Source organism: Carlito syrichta, unplaced genomic scaffold (assembly GCF_000164805.1).
Source record: "Carlito syrichta isolate Samal-C Ts95f unplaced genomic scaffold, Tarsius_syrichta-2.0.1 Scaffold303068, whole genome shotgun sequence".
In the NCBI taxonomy this organism is placed as follows: Eukaryota; Metazoa; Chordata; class Mammalia; order Primates; family Tarsiidae; genus Carlito; species Carlito syrichta.
In genome coordinates, this window is record NW_007247164.1 from 469,903 (window position 1) to 488,975 (window position 19,073).

Consider the following 19,073-nt stretch of genomic DNA (forward strand, 5'->3'; position numbering starts at 1 on the left):
CCACTGCACTCCAGTCTGGGCGACCGAGTGAGACTCCAACTCAAAAAAAAAAAAAATTTAATTCCTTTTTTTGGGGGGGTCCCCCCTTGTAGTATCGATGAAAGATTCTGGAACAATGGAGGAGTGGAATTTCTTGGGCCTAGATGGTGTGATTAGCTGTGGCAATAATATATGATGGGGAGGAAATAGTTATCTCTGTTAGTCAGTTTTCCAGGGAAACAGATTCCTATGCATGCACGTATATGTGTATACTCAGTCAAGGATTGTTTAACGATGAGGATAGGTGCTGGGAAATGCATCGTTAGGTGATTTTGTCCTTGTGTGAACATTGTAGAGTGTACCTACTCAGACCTATATGGTATGGCCTACTACACTCCTAGAGCCTAATTTGCTCCTAGGCTACAAACCTGTACACATGTTACCACACTGTAAGGAATTGTAACACAATGGTATTTATATATCTACATACATCTCTCTATACACACATATATGTATGCACACATACAGTTTTACACACATATATAGAGAGGAGCGGGGGAGGGGGGAGAGAGAATATGTTTCAGGATGGTGGGAGCTGGCAAGCTGCTAGTTTTCCGGACATAGTGGCAGACTAGAGACCCAAGGAAGAGTTGATGTTGCAGTCTTGAATCCTAAGGCAGTGTGGAGGCAGAACTCCTTTTTCCTTGAGGGACTCAGTTTTTTCTCTTAAGCTCTTTAATTGGTTGGATGAGGCCCATCCACATTATTGAGAGTAATCTGCTTTATTTAGAGTCTACTGACAAATGTTAATCACATCTAAAAAATACCTTCCCAGCAACATTTAGGCTGGTGTTTGACTAAAAACCTATCACAGCCTAGCCAAGCTGACATATAAAATGAACCGGGGTAACCCCTTTGGGTACCCTCCCACTGTGGGAGCTTTTTTGTCCTCTCAATAAATCCTGCTTTCTCACTTAAAAAAAAAAAAAAGTAAAAGAAAAAATAAATAAAATGAACCATTGCATGATCCCATTATGCCTCAGGATTCCTCTGACCCTCAGTTTTCTGAGGGTCAAATTTAAATTCAAGAATCTGTTTTATTTATTAGAATGGTATGGTTCAAACTATAATGAATTTCTCTCCATGGGAACTTGTTCTGGGGATAATGGCAGTTGCTTACTTCAGAGGAATGTCATTTGAGTGAGAGGATAATTATATAGTTAGCTCCCTGTTCAAAAAATTACATTTTAAAATCTGAAGTTCCAAATGGTATCTTGGTTTTTCCCTGCTACTCAACACCTGTTTTCTCAGTTGTGGTATGCAGGGGAATTCTAATTTTAATATTAGTCTAAGCAGAATACAATTATGAAGATGATTCTCTAGCATAACCACTAATATGTGGTACTCAAAAGACTTGGAATTCAGAATGACTTTTGGATACGAGTACTTCAAAAAATTAATAATGAACTGGGGAGTACAATGTGTTTGCATTTTCACTTGTATTATTTATTTTATGCTCACAGTGGCCCTTTGAATTTGTGATTATTGCTCTTTTTTTACAGATGAACAAACAGACTGAGGCCTAAAGAGGCTCAAATTTTGCACACTTCCTGGCCTGCAAGTACCAGGGCTGAAATCATCAGGAAGGTCTTTGAACTACAAGCTTTGTGCCCTTTCTGTTGTTCCAAAAGCCAGAGCTCTTAGGAAGTGAGTTATTTCTAGGTCACTTGGGCAAACCAAATCCCTGAATATTGGTGATTTTCTTTGCTCTCTTCCATTTGCCTAAAAAACTGATGGTCAATTCTCTGAGTTTTTTTAACAGGGAAAACCAAAGTTTTCTGTTTTAAATCGGCAAATTTACCTCATAAGCAGAGACAGGAGAAAAAGTCTTACTGAATATCCCTTGTCTTGTCTTCCCTCCCCCCACATAATATCCTAGGACAGTAGCTTTATCCCTAAGGTAATTCTTTTTTTTTTTGGGTTGGAGTCTCACTCTGTCGCCCAGACTGGAGTGCAGTGGCCGCTCCCAGCCACTGCAGCCTCGACCTGCTGGGCTCCGGCAATCCTTCCGCCTCAGCCTTTCCGAGTAGCCGGAATTACAGGCATGCGCTGCCACGCCCTGCTGATGTTTTTATTTATTGTAGCGATGAGGTCTTGCTGCCCAGGCAGGTCTCAAACCCACGGGCTCAGGCAATCCACTCACCTCAGCCTCCCAAATGCGAGGGATTACTGCCCGGCTTAAGGTAACTCTTGATTATCGAAATTCCATGAGAAAGTTTCCTAACATTACACATGCTCAAAGTAAAAATTCCAAAGTCATCAGGCAAAATACATCATAAGCAAGATTTAAAAACAATTATTTGATCATATCTGACAAAATATTAATTTCTAGTATGTACATATGAATAAATATATAAACCAGTAAAACAACAATCCAGTAGAAAAATAGGCAAAGCATATAATGGACAGTTTGTAGTAAGTGTAAATGGTCAAAAAATAAATGAAAAGATGCCCAATCTTATTCAATAGCAAATAAATAGAAACAGGAACAATGGCATATACTTACAAGTATGGCAAAAGGAAAAAGGAGAGATAACACTGGCAAAATTGTCAGGAAACAATCAGTCTTACATACTATTATAACTTGGTGTAGTTGTTTTAAAAGGCTGTTTTCTGGTGTCTATCAAAATTGTAGCCCCAGTTTTCAGCTGAGGCAAGGAGATGTATGAATTTATGAACAGATAAAAGGTAGATGGGAGTTTGTTTAAAATGGAAAAGACCCAGAGGTCACATAACACAGGGTTTAGGTAAAGTAGCCCCAACTATGTCATCATAGAAAGCATTATGATAATGAGAGAATAGATACATAGAAGATTATACATTTGGGGAAGAGGCCAAATATGAAAAGAAAATGAGGCATGGTTTAATTGCTGTAATTGGTCTTAAAGTTTTGATTGGAACTCTTGTAAAATGTTTTCTGTGCCAGTACTGACTCCCTCTATAGTATATATACCAGAAGACTAATGCCAGGGGCTTCTGAGTATGAAGTGTATTAATAGGTGTTTGGAGTCCTTTGTAAACTTCTGCCATAATGTGAATATTTGTGAGGTAGTCTGCATGTCACCTTAATACATTGTTCTTAGTTCTTTTTCCAATATGGTTAGGTTAGGTTTATATTTAGTTCAAATCTCAAATCAGTAAGTCACAGTTTGTGCTCATTTCTGGCCCACACATTAATTTACATTACCAGGTTTAATGTATAATCTATGCTAGTTACATATTATTTATTAGCAGCCCTAGTATTAGAGCAAGTTTTCCTATATCATATCATTAATAGAGTCCATATATGAAAGTTATTGAGTTTCTGTAAAATGAAGAATTTTTTTCTTTATGCAAGGAATGACATTAACATCTTCTGAGTAGGGGATTTAAGAGGCAAGAAAGGAGTAATTCCATGTAGATATATATCTGAAATTGAAAAAAGTTTTATAGAAAGTCAGGAAAGTAATAGGGAATGTGCACATTTCCATTATTTTAGACCTGGAAATATTTCCCAAATTGCCTCAGCATGTACCAGACACAGTTTGTGTTGGTGTGATTAATTCTGTTGATCTGTTGGCCCATCTTTCACAAAATACCATCATGCTGCTTCACCTTCTATTACTTTTGTTGTATTATTTTAATTTTATTCTCTATCCTCCTGAAATGGCTGGCATACACATGTTTAGGTGATACAGACCTCTTTCCTAACCAGCTGGTTCCTACCATCACCCTGGCAAGATTTAAGGACCTAAAGTTTCAAGGAATGTAATGGAAACAAATCATAAAGTACCAGACCCTTAGTAATTGGTCTATAAAACCCATGGCAAGTGTTCACAGAGAGTTATTCAGCCTCTAATGATTCTTCTACACATTTTACCTTCTCATTCCTTTGTACTTTTGGTTACTTCCAATATCCCCAACCTTCTTAGTTTGAACTCCCACACTAACACCAGTTAGGTCAGAAACCCTTGTCATATGCTCACATAAAATACATTTTCCCCCTTCAGAGCACTTATATTAGTTTGTAAATACCTGCTTCAGCAATATTTTATAAATTTTTTGAATTTAATTTCTTAGCTCACTTTTATTTATTTTTTATTTTCGGTGTATACATAGTCTGATTTATTAAAACATTTTAAAATTGTGGTTTAAAAACTGTATAAATTTACATCTTAACCATTTTTAAGTATACAATTCAATACTGTTAAGTACATTCACATTGTTGAGCACCATATCTCTAGAATTTTTTCATCTTGCAAAACTGACTCTCTATACCCACTGAACACCAGCTTGCCATTTGCCCTTCCCATAGACCCTGGCAAACACCATTCTACTTTCCTAAGTCTTTGACTAATTGAGACACCTCATATGAGGTGTCTCTCATTCATTTGTTTTTTTTTCCTTAGAAAAAACACTTAGATTGTTTTTTTTTCCTCTAGCCTATTGTGGATAATGTTACAGTGAACATGGGTGTGCAAATATCTCTTCGTGATCTTGCCTTGACTTCTTTTGGATATATATCCAGAAGTGAATTGCTAGATAATATGGTAATTCCAGTTTTTATTTTTATTTTTTTTTAGGGATCTTTATGCTGTTTCCCACATTGGCTGTACCTACCAATAGTTCTTAGCTCACTTTTAAAAACCTAATTATTCTACTGGTCCTATGTGACAAGAGAAAATGTGAAAGGGAATGAGAAAAATCAGAAGTGAGAATGACCTTAAAATTAAATTTAAGTATTTATTTTGCACCAACACATTTTCTGCCTTAGTTCTCTGTAACTTTTCAATGAACTGGTGGAGGTGATGTGTACCAGAATCCCCTTTCCCCCCACCAGGCTCCAGAATTTTTAAATGTTTTTTCCCTCTCTTCTCCTCTCCATTATCCTTTATATTTCTCTTCTTGGCTCATACCATAGCAAAATATAAGATCCCACCAGAGTCATGTAACAACAGATTCATAAAGGTATAGAACTTTAGTGGTGGTAAGAAATTTCCAAATAATCTAGTGCAATTCTCACTTTTATAGATGAGGAAAACCAGAAATTAATCAAAATTACATGACTTAGCAGTCATACCTTGAACTAGTTAAAGAATCAATATAGAGAAAGAAAGAAAGAAAGAAAGAGAAAGAAAGAAAGAAAGAAAGAAAGAAAGGAAAGAAAGAAAGAAAGAAAGAAAGAAAGAAAGAAAGAAAGAAAGAAAGAAAGAAAGAACCAATATAGGAATCAGCACCTTCTATCTTCCAGCTAGGTCCTTTCTTTTCACCTCATTTCCTTTTTGTTCCCTGGGGCTTATAAATAGAATAGGAGATATAGGAAACATTGAGGCTTGACTGTTGTTGTTCTTTCAAGTAATTTCTAAAATTAAAATTCGCATATTTTGTTATATATGTGACTGTGTATATCTATCTATAGCTTAGTAACTTAATACCGTGAAGTTACACTAACGTAAGAAGCGTTCATCAACCAAATAATGAAACAGTTTCTGTTAATAATGAAAATCTAGTAAGCATGTCAGAATTTGATTATGATTAGGTGCTGACATAAAACAAGAGAGCAGACTGAAGTGTACTTTAGAGGACACTGGCTTTTGCATTTGCCCCAGAAGACAGTCCACAAGAGTGCTTTTTTCAGATGATTGCTATAAGGTGATACAGACCTCTTCCCTGCAGATCATTAATTCTACTCGCTCTGCTTTTGGTCGAGTAGATATGTATTGAACCCTGTAGAAATCTTGCCTTATCATTAAAAAAACTAGCCTCTTGTTAAGCATAAAAGGAAATGAGCATATTTTTCACTTTTTAAAATAATTCATGTGTGATTACAGAGGCAGTAAAAAAGACTATTGACTATTACATATTAATACACACAGTTTGTTTTTAACATTTCTGAAAAAGGAAGGGGAATACAGAATCTCAGTGTAAGTGTAACTTAGTTGTATATATTTGCTGAAGGTCAGTTACCTAGCTTTATAAGATCAATGATCTGATCCTGGACAGTATATTGTGCTTGCCATAACAGAAAAATACAATATTATGAAGGCATTTCTAAGTATTCATTTTCCCAAAGGTGTATGAGGTTTTATGAATCTCAAGCTCTCCTTCTGAACTTGTTTCATTTCTTAGTTCTGATATTATTAATTTTAATTATGAGAGCACAGGAAACATTGCATAGATTTTGCTTTCATAATAAATCCTCCTTTAAAAAATACTCTTAAAAAACTATCCACTTAGCTGTAAAAGGAAAGATAAAAATAAAGCCAAATAAATAAGTTATTACAATTCTAAATTTATTTAACTTCCAGATCTTCTTGGAAAGAGGTCAGGTAGTAGAAGTTGTACAAACCTTGGTAATTTTTAAAGCTTACAGAAAATAATATGCATACTTTATTTTCTGTAATCCCACAATGGAGCCAGAAGCAGGGCTCACAAATATCATGAACTCATTAACAAATTTAACAATATGTATTTATTTGGTCTGCTGATGAAACACAGCAGTCAAACCTGTCTGCTAGGCGGCTTCAAAAACTGAATTAACGTTTGCATGGCATTAATAAGTTACTGTTTCAGTACAACCTGGTGGTAATTGATTTCCTATGTTTTGGTTTTGCTTTATAAAAAAACCAATAAAACAAAACACAAAATGATATAGTACCATGGGATCCATAGTTATATTTTCTTGCTTTAGTTTTTCTTAACTCCAGGTTGTCATTAGGAAAGATTCCATAATTTCTTTAAATTAGAAATGAAGTAATGTATGCTTCATATGTATTTCAAGCAAGTATCATTTTTCATGACTCAGTCTCATGGAACTAACAAATGAATTTAAACACCTTGGAACTTAAATAGGGAATAAGTTAAGGAATTTTATGAATCAAATGGGAGAACTGACATTATTATTATTATTATTATTATTATTATTTTTTGAGTTAGAGTCTCACTGTCGCTCAGACTGGAGTGCCGTGGCTGCTCCTGGCCACCACAGCCTCGATCTGCTGGGCTCTGGCGATCCTTCCGCCTCAGCCTTCTGAAGTAGCTGGAATTACAGGTGCGCGCTACCATGCCCGGCTAATTTTTTTGATTTATTGTAGAGATGAGGTCTCGCTGCCCAGGCGGGTCTCGAACCCGCGGACTCAGGCAATCCACTCACCTCAGCCTCCCAAAGGCGCGGGATTACAGGCGGAGCCACCGAGCCCGGCTGAACTGACATTATTAATTGACTTCTTTATCTAGAATGTTTCTTAGTAATTGTAAAATAATATAAACTTTAAAAAATTACTCTTGTAGTAATAATGATTGAGTACTTAAGTGATAACTAGAATTGTATTTTCTGTCCTTTTGGCTTAATTTCAAAATGGGAGTTCCTTTATCTTTGTTTTAAAAGTTTTGGTTTTTAATATGCTTTCTGGGGGGCTATTCTCCATATTCTTGACATTTTAAAATAGATTAAACAATCTGTTTATATTTGCTAGATGTTTAGAAAGAAAAGTCACCTTAGGAGCTTACAAGGGAGATCATTGTGTATTTCTGCTTTTAAAAAAATTAGTTATATTCATATGTATCATTAATTATTTTGGAGGACAAGGTACAGTGGAAAGAAAACCAAAACAAAACCATAAGCTTTGGAGTCAGATGCACTTACTCTGTGCATCCATGGAATGAATATCTTATGACTTCTGGCAAGTTATTCGATATCTTTTTGTCTCATTTTCCTCATCTGGGAAACAATACTTATCTATCAGGTTTGTTTTAAGTCTTAAATGAACACATATATTTTAAAGCATGCCTGGCACAAACTATGTGTCAATAAAATTATCTTTTCCTTAAGATGCACTCTGATTCTCACCTAACCTTTCCTAGTGGGACACTCATTTGGGGGAATGGGAATTGACAGAGAAGTAAGGACAGGGCATTTAGCTCAAAGGCTCCCATTATATATCTCTACTTGCAAATCACTGTTTTCTGTTTTGTCTTTTAAATGTATATACTGGTGGTGCCAAAAAATGTATACACATTTTAAGAGATTTTGTTTTACTTTTAGTTCGTTGTAATCAGAAGTGTCTGGACACTGATGGTAACCACTTTGAGAGCCTCTTGTAATTGCAGATGTCAAACGTGACTTGTGTTCATCTTTTGTTATCAGCATATATCGAGTATTATAATTTTAATACAGTTGTTTTCCTTTCTTAAAATGTGTATACTCAAAAAATGTGTATACTCTTTTTGGCACCATCTTTATACTAAAATGGATGCCTAGAAGCATAATACATGTATACATTTTATGTTGAATTTTCAATAACATCTGTAAGCAGTTTTTATAAATTGTTTGGTATTGCTTATCAACAATTATTAGAAAGGGTGAGAGAAAGGAACGCCTTCGAACCTTTAACATTTCTCAGGTTTAGTGGCAAATCTATGAACATACATTTTAAAGCCAAATTACCCATATCTTGGAGTTTAATCTCTGTTAGTTCTTTATTAAAGCAGTGAAGTATCAGTTGTTCCAATGATATAATAAATCAAACAACACTGAAAATTAAATCCCAAGGCAGTGCACCTTTAGTTTGTTCAGTAGATATTAAGACATCCTATGAGCCATCATCATATAATTCCAACAGTTTTTGTACTCAATCTGTTTTTCTAGCAACCTCTTGGGAAGTAGCCCAAGATAATTTATTGGATAGGCGCGTCTACCTTTTACAAGACATTTGGAGCACTTCGTAGTTTGAACCCCCGGAAACATTCTATAACGAGAACAATCAGAAAAACGGAACGAGATAAATAGCTAAGGAGGGAGGCAATCCAGGGCTGTGGCGAAGCCCCGCGGTTCTTCCTCGCCTCTTTGCTGGGAGCCACGAGTTGTTTTGCTATTCGAAGCATCCCCGTTAAGTGCGATTGTTACTGACGAACAACCCCAAAGTATACAATATCTTTTCAAGTAGCAATTCATAGGGACAGTTCTGTATCCTAGCGAATGTAGATGAAACGACACATTACCGTTAGTCAGCCTTTGCAGTTGCTCTCGCCACCACCCACCACTTCCTCCAGCCCCCGGAACGCTTCGGAATCGTCCCTCAACGTAGTCAGAGCAAAAGCCAGCACCATTTCCAGAGCTCCTCTGCATAGTCCAGATCCGGGAATTTTAGGACATGGGGAAGATCGGCCGCCGCCCCCACACCCTCCTAACCCCTTTGCTGTCAGATGCAGCTGGGCGCGAGTTCCCGGGGCTTCCGGAGAGCATAGTCTGCCACATGCCATGCAGCGCAGCGCCCAAGGCGCAAATCGTTGGGCGCCCACTGAAGCCCACCTGGACGCTCGTCGTCCTGTCCTCAGTCTCAAGTTTTCTCTCTTGCTTCCAGGTCCTAAGGCGCGGGCTCACCTGGGCTCCTCCAAAGACGGTAGGGTGAAAGCACCAACTGCCCCACCCAAATGTCAGTTACTGCCTCCTTTCCCTCCCCCCAGCATTCTCCGCGTGAAGATTCGCGGGCACCCGTGGTCATTTAAGGACGCACGTGCACAGTTGGAACTCCACACACTCCTAAACTTCTGGAAATTCACTTCTCTGCGTTTGGCATCACGGTGAGTGTCGAGAACCAGAGATTAAGGGGGAAAATGGGCATAAAGTTATTCCCGGTTCGCCCCTCCTTCCCCCGAAAAGCCGAGTCGCTCGGCAGGCTCGCAGGCTTTCAGCCGCTCCACGTTTGCAGCCCTCAGGAAGTAGGCGGGGGTGGGGTACTGGGGAGAAAGAAGTCGTGGGCGGCTGGGTGCATCCGCCGTCAGTCCCCCGCGGCCGCGTGCAGGTACCGCGCGACGTCGCGATGGCCCCGCTCCTCAGCCAGGTCCACGGGCAGGCGGTCCCAGGCGTCGCGCACGTCCAGCCGCGCCCCGGCCCGGTGCAGCGCCACCAGCGTGTCCAAGAAGCCCTCCCGGGCGGCGTCGTGCACCGGTCGGGTGAGGGTAGCCGGGTCCGCGCAGTTGGGCTCCGCGCCGTGGAGCAGCAGCAGCTCGGCCACGCGGGCGCTGCCCATCATCATGACCTGCCGTGAGGGAGAGCAGAGCGGTCAGGGCCAAGGTGGGGGCAGCGGGATGCGGGGCAGGTAGGATCTGTGCAGAAGCACTTATCTGAGTAACTGCCCGATGCAGAGGTGGTCACACCTCCGATGTCTGGTTTCTTCATCTGCTGATGCAATCTATCCTCCCTCTAGGTTATACTCTTTACTCACCACAAATTAAATTGCATTTTATTCTCCTAACGTGCAGAGACAAGAAAGAGCTGATGGCAAAGTGATTATCGTCATTGTGGACACACACACAACACACACACACACAAATTGATTTTCATTGGATCATGAATCTGTTTTGTTAAATGCCTTATAGGCAGAGTTAAGTTTAAATGTCTTTTAAAGTTTTAAGTTATTTATCTTGCACTCCCTCTCCCCTAATAATTCAGGTCTAAAAAAACGTGCTAGTCTACTGATTTTTTTCTCTTTTAGAAGTTGAGAATAATGCTTTAGGGGAGCAAATAAACAACTGAGTTCTTTTTAAAAAAATTTTAAGCCGGGAAAACATAGTTTATTTGGAAAATAGATTGGAGAGAAAGAGAAAATGGGGATCCACCTCCCCCAGATTGGGGAGGCCAGAGCTTAACAAAAGCAATGTCCTGAAACAACTACGTTTTAAAAAATGTTTATTTAGTTGTCATAGCAAATCTCTGGTGGACAGCTATTGTTTTCATTGTCATATGTGTCTGTATTCAAACGGATTGTAGTGTGATAATTTGGGCCAAAGTTGGATATTTGAAGGAAAATAATAAATTAAGTCACACATAATCTTATAAAATAATGAAAACAAATGACTTGTTTTTAATAAAAGGATCACCATTTTTAATTTAGAGTAATGTATCTAATGTAATGTATAACTAACACCATGTACAGGATTTTATGTTAAATAGTGAATAGCTATATAAAAAGAGCTTGGCTGTTAGCAGTGAAATCAGAATGACGCATCACTTACAAAAAATGTTTTGGAGGAGTAATCCCATAGCTGCCATTTGTGTATGTGTACATTATGAAAACATTTGCTTTCATATTTTAAGTTAGCACTAAAACAATTTCTGATAACTAAATGTCCAAATTGAGTTCTTTGTTCTTGTGGGCTTATGTGCTTTAAAACATATCATGTAATTGAAAAGCAGTATATTTCTATAGTCTAATTTTTCATGTGCTTGTTTCATGAATACTAGAAATGTTCATTTCCTCCCTTAGAACCATGATAACCATAAATGATCATTTCTACTGATGACGTAAAGGATATTTTACATATAGAGAAGGTGGAAAAGTGGTTCTTAGTATTTCAGAAAATGGTGAGTTAAAATTAAAAGATAACTTGTTCTTATAATTATTAATAGAATTCCAAGCCTGTAAGAACTATTTTACGATATTTTTGCTACTTTAAAATAGCCCTATTATGCCATCATTCTAATAATCCAATAGGAATGAAGACTTCTTTTAAAAATCTACACTATTAACAAGATCCCTTAGCTTTTAAGTTTTGGAGGGTGATGATGACGTGAATACTGAACACGGCCATAACTGTCAACAAAGCACAACAGCACGATCTTTTAAGGATGCTAAAGGAATTAAAAATATCAATACTAATTAAGGTGGGATACGTGGTTAAACATCGAATACAGGTATTTTAACAACGAAGAGGCATTATTTATGAAGACCCTTTGCTATTCATTGCTAAAACATAAAGGACCTAACAGTTGCTGCAGCAATGTTTTTCAATCCGAGCAATGAGTGGGGCAATTAAACAATGCAAAACCATAGAAGCATATTTTTCTTTTCCCTCTGACGCCTCACTCGTCAGACGCTGCTCACACAAAAGGAATGAAAAGGACTATGGTTCCGGAATCCTGTCTCGCTCCTACGAATTCAATTCGCCTCTATGAGAAAAGAATACACAAGATTTCCTAGAGCGGCTTAAAAGTGTCAGCCGATTTCCCCCCCTCATGTACTGTGACTTTGTGGAAAACTCCTTAAATCCAATCCAGACGGGGTAACTTCTCATTTACTTATCTTCGTCGTTGGAAGTAGACAGATGAAACAGTCCTCCTCCCTAGCTAATCTTTCCTTCCTCCCTTTCCTCCCTAACTGAATCTGTTCCTTGCATCCCTGATCGTAAGATGGCAGAGCAGATATTGCTCTTTCCCCACCACTAAAAAAGAAAAAAAAAAAAGAGAGAGAGAGAGAGAGAGAAAGGCAGAAGTACTGAGTTTGTCTATCTTTAGGTTTTTCGCTGGAGACAGACAAGACTCGAGAGACGGCTGCGCCAGGCTCGGCCGGCGATCTCGGTGCCAGCCCCGGCCCGCGGAGGCCGCACCCCGAGTGCGTGCGCCCCCTGCCGGCGAGGCCCCGGGGCCCCAGCTACCTGGATAGCTCGTCTCCCGAAGCGGTTGACTCCGTTGGGATCCGCGCCGGCCTCCAGGAGCTGCCGCACCTTCTCCACTTGCCCCCGCGCCGCGGCGTTTGCCAGGCCCGTCTCGCCGCCGCCCCCACGGAGCATGCCCTTGCTCCCCTCGCGCATCCCCAGACGCGGAGAAGGCCAGGGCCATCCACCGTGGGCCGCGAGCTTCGTGACACAGCTCTCGTCCCCCGCCCCGCCCGGGCTCCGACGCCCCCCCGCTCCTCCCCAGGGGCTGCTCAGTTCCGCTTGGGCCCCCTCTCGCCGCCCGTCGGCGGCTGGGGGACCCGGGCAAGGGCCGCGAGGCCGGTGGTCAGCTCCGGGCTTTTCCTGGCGTCCGAGGAACGAGCGCAGAGAGGCTCCGGCCGCGGAGAAAGAAGGACACGACGCGGCGCTCTCGCCGCCCAGCGGCGCTCCGGCAGAGTGAAGAATCAGCTGGGAAACAACTCCGTCTTCAGCGGGGCGGAGGGGCCAGGTTTTCCCGCCCCCTCGGGCTCCGCCCCCCGTCCGTTCGGCGGGCGCGAGCGCTCCCAGCTGGGCTAGTGGGAAGGCCGGGCCCGCCCCGGATTACGTCACCGACGAGGAGGTGGACGGCGAGGGGCGGGGGCGGGAGCGGAGCCCGCCCAGAAAGGCCTGCTGCGCATGCGCCAGACGCCGGCCGCGGTAGGAGCTGGAAACGCCGGCTGCGCTGTGCGTTGTGCGTGCGGTCAAGGCTGAGGTTTTGGAAGTGTTGACCCACTGACCTTGGCTCCTAATCTCCAGCAGGCGGAGCAGAGGACTTCTATTCCTGCAGCCTCGGGCCTGCTGGTTTCACTCTGGAGGCGTTGGTGCGCCCTGCGTGACTGAGAGAAAGGCATTGAAAATAATTCCGTCTCTCTTAAGCTGTCAGAAAGTGTCAGCTCTGCACCTGTCATGCAAGTGACATTTTTTTTTTTTCCTCAGGCGGTACTGGAGCTTCACGTTTCACATCTCGTATCAACCTTAGCAGTTTTCTTTTGGGTGTGTTTTCCTATTTGAACTAGCCATAAAAATAGAGAAAAATCCCGAGAATCTTGTTTTGCATGTGCTATTTAATTCTTCCTAGTTTGAATTTTGAATTGAATTTTGGGTACAATGAAAAAAAATTGAGAGTTACAACCTGGTACACATAAAACCAAAATATATTATACTTTAAGAATCTGAGATCCCAGTCTCATGATATGTGTACACTCCTACCTCGTTAAACCCACCTTGGCAACTATTTGATTTTTATTTATCATGAGTAATAAAAGAGGTTCATGCAGTAATAATGAAACATATAAAACAAGGGAGTGGTGCTGGGCCTGTCATTAAACAGGCTGAAACTGTTATTAAATCCTCTTCTGAAGATTTAAACACCAGGCGTTTTTTTTTTTCCTTCCTAATCTTCCTGGATGTATTTGGGTCGACATATTTATTGCTTTAAAGGTTTAAAATTTATAACATAATTTTCATATTTTATATAATATAATTTTTAAATGTAGCTAATGCTATATTGCATAGGAAAAGAACCAAAAATTATGGATCTGTTGCCCAAAAACTTTGGTGGGGGAAATAAAAAACAGTGGGCCTCTCTTAACACTGAACGATTTTCATTTACAGAATCATTTTGGTTCAGAGTGCTGAGGAAGATAAAGTCTTAAAAGTAGGCCAGTTGCTTGCTTATTCAAAAATCAGAGCCTCCACAATATGTTTTTTCTAGTATACCTTAGCTCTGACCCCCTCTCCCCCAAATCCCTGTAGGATGGGAAAAGGCTCTTTCCTTTAAAGACAGTGGGGTCCATGGAAGTCATGGTTAGGACTGAAAATGTACTCATGGAGCCTCAACAGGGCTGAAATCCACCTGAACAGGGAAGGGAAGGGGGCAACAATAATAATTCTTTTTCTTTCTCATCTCACCCCCAGTTTTTAGTTTTTGGTTTAATTCCTTTACCTTTCTCCCTTTTTTGAACTTTAACATTGATGGTGGGGGGAACATTTTATTTGTTGATGGCCACTCCATTTTTAGATTTGACCGGAGGAAGCAGAAGTCTACTTCTGGGTGAGAAACATGAATAGGTATTTGTCTAAGGAACCAGTCCTCATACACAGTATATTGGAGATTACTGTGTACAGGTAGAATGGGAAAAGGAGGAGGAAAGATGGGCGGTGGGAAGCCCATAAATGATGTGATTCTTTATCAGTTGCTCTTGAGGGATCTAAGTCACCAGACTGATCTTGGAGGATGTGGTGGCAAATGAACCCAGTCCAGAATATCTTCTTCAGAAAATCTTTGTCATGCTGAAATTTAGTGCATAATCAAATGCAACAAGGTTGCTTTCTGTTTTTGTTTTTCTCCTTTTGAGTCAAAGTCTCACTCTGTCACCCAGGCTGGAGTGCAGTGGCATGCTCATGGCTACTGCAGCATTGACCTACTAGTCTCAGGTGATTCTTCCACCTCAGTCTTCCAAGTAGCCAGAACTACAGGCACTTGCCACCATGCCCGGCTATATATATGTAATATATGATATATAATATATATATATTAAACAAAGTTGCTTTTTAAGGAGTGTTGTTGGAACCTTTTCTTTCTCAGACCCAGTAATTAAATTTAGTTCAACTAAACTTAATTCAGGATGTCTCATATTCTAGAAGTCCTCAACTGAAGAAGATATGAGTCCTCACTTTTAAGAAACTCTCTGTAGTGGCTCTCAAAGCTACTAAATAGAATAGAGATTTTCAATTTAATATGATAAATTTACTGAGAGATTATATCTACAGTGTACTTTGGAAGTAAGGAAGAGGGGAAACAACTCAGGGTGGAGGTGCAAGGAAAGTTTCTTAGAAGAGGCACCAATTGAAGACAGTTTTTAAAAGATTCATCAGAAATGAACTGTTTTTTCTTTGAGTCTTGGCTTTCTCTGACGCTTATAAAAAATAGGAAAAGATAGTCTGAGCCAATTTTTTTAGCCTTTTTTAAATGTAGTAGGTGGAGTCACTGTGTCTGAAAAATAAAAACTGTTTGAAGTAGATAAGGATATGAGAGAGAATTTTTTTTCCTTGAAGAAGATATAAAGAGTGGCGAAATAGAGACAGAGTCAATGAGGAGAATGACTAAGAATCTTCCGCGAAGCAGGCGTGAACTTCGCTAAGTAAGTAGATTGGAAAAGAACTTTGGGCAGAAGAAACGTTGCCCAGGCATACGCGCTTACTAGCACCACGGACAGCGCTACGCTAATAGTACGCCTGGGTGGTCCTAACCTGCTCCAGACTGAGCATTCTAAAATAAGATTCAAACTTGATCTTTCCAAGCCTTTTTCTCCCTTGAAATAAAAAGAAAACCCTGGAAGTTCAGTGGACTTCTTTGCAAAACAGACCTGCTCAATCTGGTTTCCAGAAACGATTGAATTTTATCTAATATTCTTTCTACAAAGAATATTAAATATTTTCTATATTTAAACAAAGAGAGGAGCAATCATACTGTCTGCCCTGTTCCAAGTTATTTGCAAGTTTTGTTTCATTTAATACTCATAAAACTTCTTTGTGGCATTCATCAGAATTCTGATGATTCTCAATTTTATGAACAAGACAAAAGAATCAGAGAGGTTGGGTAACTTGTATACTAGATAATCATTGTTGCAGGTGGAGATCTGTGTAGCTTCAGAGCCTCTATCCTTTACACTACATAGTGTATTTAGCAGCTGTCATGGTAGGCTTAACTTGGAAAAAAAAAAGCAATAATCTGGTTTATGATTATTTTCCAGGATACACCGTGTTTTCCAGATGGCTCACCTCACAGCACACCGTTAATAGACTTCAAAGATGACACTTCACACATTATACAATAGATCATTTGTCATGGACGATAGAGTGTGATAATGAGACATTTTACCTCTCTCTGAAACCCAGGATGACACAACCTGTTGTTAATGCTTTAAATACATTTAAGAGATGAAGTGAATGGGAACATAGTGGGCAGCTGAAGCTGGAAATTCTTACAGGCATGTCTTTTAATAGGGCCTAGAATTTACAAGTGACAATACAGAGAAAATAAATGGTAAATTGTCATAGTATTTTGAATTTCAATGGAAGGAAATGGGTAGCATTAGTTCCAAAATTGTACATGATTCAGATCACTAGTCATAATGTTTATATTCTACTTGGTAAAACTGTGTATGATCTTACTATGAAAGTGCAAATAGAATTAGTTGACTGGCCAAGAGAAGTACTGACATGACCCTGTTCTCTTTTATGTGCTTTTTTCATGTGGTTGGGTCTAAGGTAGTGTTTTAAGTAGGAAGGGAAGGAAATCCAGATTCGTTTTGAGGGCTTTTATTTTCCAAGTTACAAAATATAACCCACCTTTGTACCAGGAGGTTTGATTTTCTCCATTTCATCAGTGGCAAATTATTGCTCCAGAATCCAGAGTATATCCACTTCTATATGCCCACATGTGTTTTTCAAGTTTAATTAAATGGTAAGCATATCCATTTTAACATGTATGTTAGTTTGCTTGGGCTGCCATAACAAAATACTACAGATTGAGTGGATTAAACAGAATATTATTTTTCAGTTTGGTTTCTCCTGAGGCCTCTTGGCTTGCAGATGACCATTCTTCTTCTGCCTCTTCACACAGTCATCCCTCTGTGCACACATGCTCCTGGTGTGTCTTTTGTGTGTCCAAATTTTCTTTTTATGAGTACACCAGTCATATTGGGTTAGAGCCCACCCCAATGACTGCAGTTTAATCACCTCTTTAAAGGGTCTACTTCCAAATATAGTCACAGTCTGAGATACTGGGGTTAGGGCTTTAATATACAGGTTTTGAAGCGACATGATTAAGACCATCATTGCATCTTTTCCAATTTTTACACATTTCACTTTACTTTTTAAAACTGTCATTAATAACTTATTTATTTGAATAAAAATGAAAATAAGGTTAACATATTGAACTTACTACCAGTCCCTTGTGTCTCTTAATCTACAGTTTCTTCCTTTGTCTTTTTTTTTCTTTCAATGTATTTGTTTTGGTAATTGGGTTGTTCTGTAGTTTTTTAATGTCTGGATTTTGATGAATGCTTCTTCATGATGGCATTTAATATTTCCTCTGTCACTTATATTTCTTATAATTTATATTTAGGCCTAGAGTCTGGATATGATTCAGGTTTGATGTTTTGGCAAAAAATACTTCATAAGTTATATTATGTACTTTCACCAAGAGGCATATACTCTGTCTCTCTTTCTATGATTCTAGAAGCCATAGATAATTATTTCATAGATCTATTATTTCCTTAGGAATGGCAAAGTGGTGTTATTCTATCTTTTATGATCTCTTCTTCATTACTATCAAGAATGTTTCTTTTCTTTTTCTTTTTCTTTTCTGTTTTTTCAATGGGAGTCTCACTCCATTGCTCAGGCTAGAGTGCAGTGGCACAATCATGGCTCATGGGGAGCCTCGACCTTCTGGGCTCTGGTGATCCTTCTACCTCAGTCTCCCAAGTAGCTGGGACTGTAGGCATGTGCTACCTTGCCCAGCTAATGTTTGCAGAGACAAGGCCTCACTATGTTACCCAGGGTGGTCTCGAACTCCTGGGCTCAAGTGATCCTCCTGCCTCGGCCTCCTAAGTGCTGAGATTACAGGCATGAGCTACTGCTCTCAGCCTTGGAATATTTCTATAAAGGGAATAAGTTCTTCATTATATACTTGGTTGCCTTCAGGTGTATATAAGAAGGACAGGGTAAACACTTTATTTTTAGATGCATTTATACATTTTCAAAATAGTGAGTTGAGTTGCTAGCATCTTTCAAAGATGACTTTTTAAAAATTGTTGCTATAAACATATAGATTTAAACACAATAGGGGTGTTTCAATCCATCATAGTTATTATTTCTGTTGATGACCAAGCACTATCTTTGACTAATGGGAGCCTCTGCAAGTTGGTTACTGAATCTTTTTGGCATGAACCTATCAGTCTTTGATGAAATCTTTCTTTTTACATTTTTATTTTGTACACTTCTTGTCCTATATATATAGTATTAACAATTTATCTAAGAAATGTTGATTCTTTTTAGTTGGAAATGGCATTTAGAATCAGGAAGTGTCTGCCTCTATGGGCCATCTACTTCCTTTTTTTTAGGGTTCAGGCTACACCTTCCATAGCCCCAATTGAATTCAAACTATGCACTAGGCAAGTTTGAACTTTTTCACATGTACACACAAGGTATACTGCACTCAGGCATATAATAATTTATTTTATTATTTTATGAAATTGTGTCCTATCACTGAAACTTACTCTTGAATAAAGTTATTATATGTAGTTCAATTACAGCAAGGACCCCATTAAAAAAATTGAATCAGCATTGGCTTATGCACCTTATAACATCAGTAATATACAATTCTTGTGTGCCAGAAAATTCCTTATGAACAACTTATTTAAGTTATTAAGTTAATGAATTCTGCTGAGACAGTGATATATATTTATTTATTAACTTATAGGTATTGCATAAACAAAATAACTTTCAAAAGGTGAAGAGAATTTATTAGGTCATTGAATGCAAAGAAGTGTTGCATTAGTAACCAAGCTTAGGCT

At 39.3% G+C, this 19,073-nt stretch overlaps 1 protein-coding gene across 1 annotated transcript; it reads right to left on the reverse strand.

The window, feature by feature from the left end:
* Positions 1-9,717: 9,717 nt before the first annotated feature.
* On the reverse strand, positions 9,718-12,617 carry CDKN2B (cyclin dependent kinase inhibitor 2B). Its single transcript, XM_008057590.1, has 2 exons — positions 12,454-12,617; positions 9,718-10,058 (listed from the first exon to the last, which is right to left on the reverse strand). The coding sequence occupies exons 1-2, from the start codon at positions 12,607-12,609 to the stop codon at positions 9,798-9,800; spliced, it is 417 nt and encodes a 138-aa protein (XP_008055781.1). The 5' UTR covers positions 12,610-12,617; the 3' UTR covers positions 9,718-9,797.
* Positions 12,618-19,073: the final 6,456 nt, after the last annotated feature.